Here is a 2,423-nt window from a genome sequence, read left to right as displayed (position 1 = left end):
GGGGAAAAAAATGGGTAAAAATTCAGCAATAAATTATCTCATTCTGAAGCAGTCAAATTGGTATTAAAAGCATGGGAAAGATGTGACCTTCTCACCTGTTCTCAGCCTGTGACTTAGCACAATAACCAAATCTGTAATAAAAATCAAGAGCTTCCGAAGAAAGAAGAAGTTGCAAAATGTTGTAGTTAGTAGCAGGTCAGCAAGAAGAAGTAGCAAAATATTATAGTTAGTATCATGCCACAGCTGACCCAGGATCATGTGTGTATGCATGTCCACAATCTTAGAATCAGAGCTTGTTGGATGTTGAAAATTGCTAGTCATGATCCCAAGAATTGGACCACCTATAAGTGAGGAGCTGTCATGCATTTCTCAGTCTTAGTTACAGGATATAATGAATTATAGACATATGTCCTATGTGGACGACATCTGTGCAGCCCAAACCAAAAGCTGCAGGTGACAAAGCAGGTAGGCATAGATCAAAAGAAAAGGCTGTTTAGATAGTTAGGAGTAAAGAACATAGGCTAAAGAGGTAAGTTGAAGGCGAGTTCAGGGGTAAGTTTCAAGAATGAAAAAAAACAAACGATCTGAGTGTCAAAGCATGAGAGAAAAAAGTTGGAGAGCCAAGGTTCAGGGCAAGAGGCTTTAGATAAACATAAGTTGTAATGATTAGGATTCTGAGGAACCTCTTACCACTTGTTAGCTGCCTGACATTGAGTTTATCTCACAGTCAGTAATTGCTGATTTAAACAAGGACGCAAAAATTAAGTATCTCTTCTAATATCTTCCTAGACAGAAATTCCCACATTTAGACTGAAATTGTATTTAAAATTTCTTTCCATTCTACTTATTCCTAACACACTTATATTTGAGCTTAAAGTATAGTGTTTTCAAAAGAAAATTGCCCTGGTTTTTAAATGTCTAAACATGTAACATTTTGCCAGGATTATCTGCTACCTCTCAGTAAACACACAAACATCAGTTATGTAGTCAATTCTTTTTCCTCTTTACCAACACAGAATATGACTTCCTAGAGATTAATCATTCTTCTATCATTCAAGTTTAGAAGGTTGGGGGGAAATGCTGATGTGGTCTATATCATCTTTACGTTGAATTTTTGTGAACATTCCTGGTGTCATTCAGATTAAGTAAACACATGCATGAATCATGCTGTTCAGAGAAAGCATTGTCACCCTATAAAAGGGCAGCCATTAGAGAGTAGACGCAGAAACCAATAGGAGAAGAAGGTGTTTTCCTGAGGTAAAAACCGTGAGAATGAAGCATCTTACTATCCTCGTGCTGTTATATCTGCCAGTCTGTTCGGCTTATCCCCTGAATGGAGAAGCAATGAAGGACTCAAACAGGAATCTTGTCCAGGTACTTGCTTAACAATGGCGGCAGCCATTCTAGCCACTGGCCAGCCGGAGTGGGGAAAAACATATGCCTGCTTAATGTTGCAACACAAAATGGTATGATTTGATTAGAGATTACTGTGATGCCATAATTTAGCATCAGACAATATTCAAGTGCTGGAGGTGGAAAATCCTTTCGTTGTCACAGAGAAGGAAAGAAAGGCAAAGGAAGAGGATAGAATTACTCGAGGTTATACAATAAAATAGTAGCAGCAATTTGGGACAAATGTAAAATGCATGAAACTTGCCTTGCTTTAGAATTTTTTTAGTTAAAATAATCAGGGAGGAAGAACCTGCTCGTTTTGATCTTCAAATAATATCAGGTAATAATGCCCATATGTTACTTGTCATGTTGAAACAAAAACATTTATTCCACTTTAATACTGAACCTGGTTTATATTAACAAAGTGGGAAAAGGTATATATTGTATAGTCACCTAAATTCTCCACACAAGAATGTCAAGGAGGGATTCTTTTCCTTTAAGCAGGCTGGACCTGAATTTTTAATATCAAAATCTTTACTTGGCTAAGAAACTAAATTGCAATGAATTTAAATTTTAGTATGAAGATATAATAATTAAATGGAAGTCTTAATAAAAAATCATATTAAGTGTAATAACTACTCTTGTTTCAAAAAACTAGGTAAGAAATGAAATAGATTGTGATATTTGGGTAAATGGATGAAAATAATAAAAAAATGACCTTAAAACTGTATTTATTATCCCCTTAGAAATATCTAGAAAACTACTACAACCTCTCAAAAGATAAGACATTCTTTGCTAGAAGGCAGGGCAGTAATCCTGTTGTCAAAAAAATCCAAGAAATGCAGAAGTTCCTGGGCTTGAAGGTCACAGGGAGGCTGGACTCTGACACTCTGGAGGTGATGCGCAAGCCCAGGTGTGGAGTTCCTGACGTGGGTCACTTCAGTACCTTTCCTGGCATGCCAAGGTGGAGGAAAACTCACCTTACATACAGGTAATGGGTCCCAAGAGGTTTCCACATAACACTGAGATTT

General features: G+C 36.9%; 1 protein-coding gene across 1 annotated transcript in view; it reads left to right on the top strand.

Annotated features, from left to right (window-relative positions):
* Window positions 1-1,272: 1,272 nt before the first annotated feature.
* LOC109376362 (stromelysin-2-like) overlaps window positions 1,273-2,423 on the top strand; it is a 28,348-nt gene continuing 27,197 nt past the window's right edge. The window contains exons 1-2 of the mRNA XM_019632268.1: window positions 1,273-1,374; window positions 2,139-2,383. Coding sequence (XP_019487813.1) covers window positions 1,273-1,374; window positions 2,139-2,383 — 347 coding nt within the window. The remainder of the gene's footprint in view (window positions 1,375-2,138; window positions 2,384-2,423) is intronic.

Source organism: Hipposideros armiger, unplaced genomic scaffold (assembly GCF_001890085.2).
Source record: "Hipposideros armiger isolate ML-2016 unplaced genomic scaffold, ASM189008v1 scaffold_1114, whole genome shotgun sequence".
Classification (NCBI taxonomy): Eukaryota; Metazoa; Chordata; class Mammalia; order Chiroptera; family Hipposideridae; genus Hipposideros; species Hipposideros armiger.
Note: the sequence above shows the minus strand (reverse complement) of the source record. Positions and strands in the feature narration are given on the sequence as shown.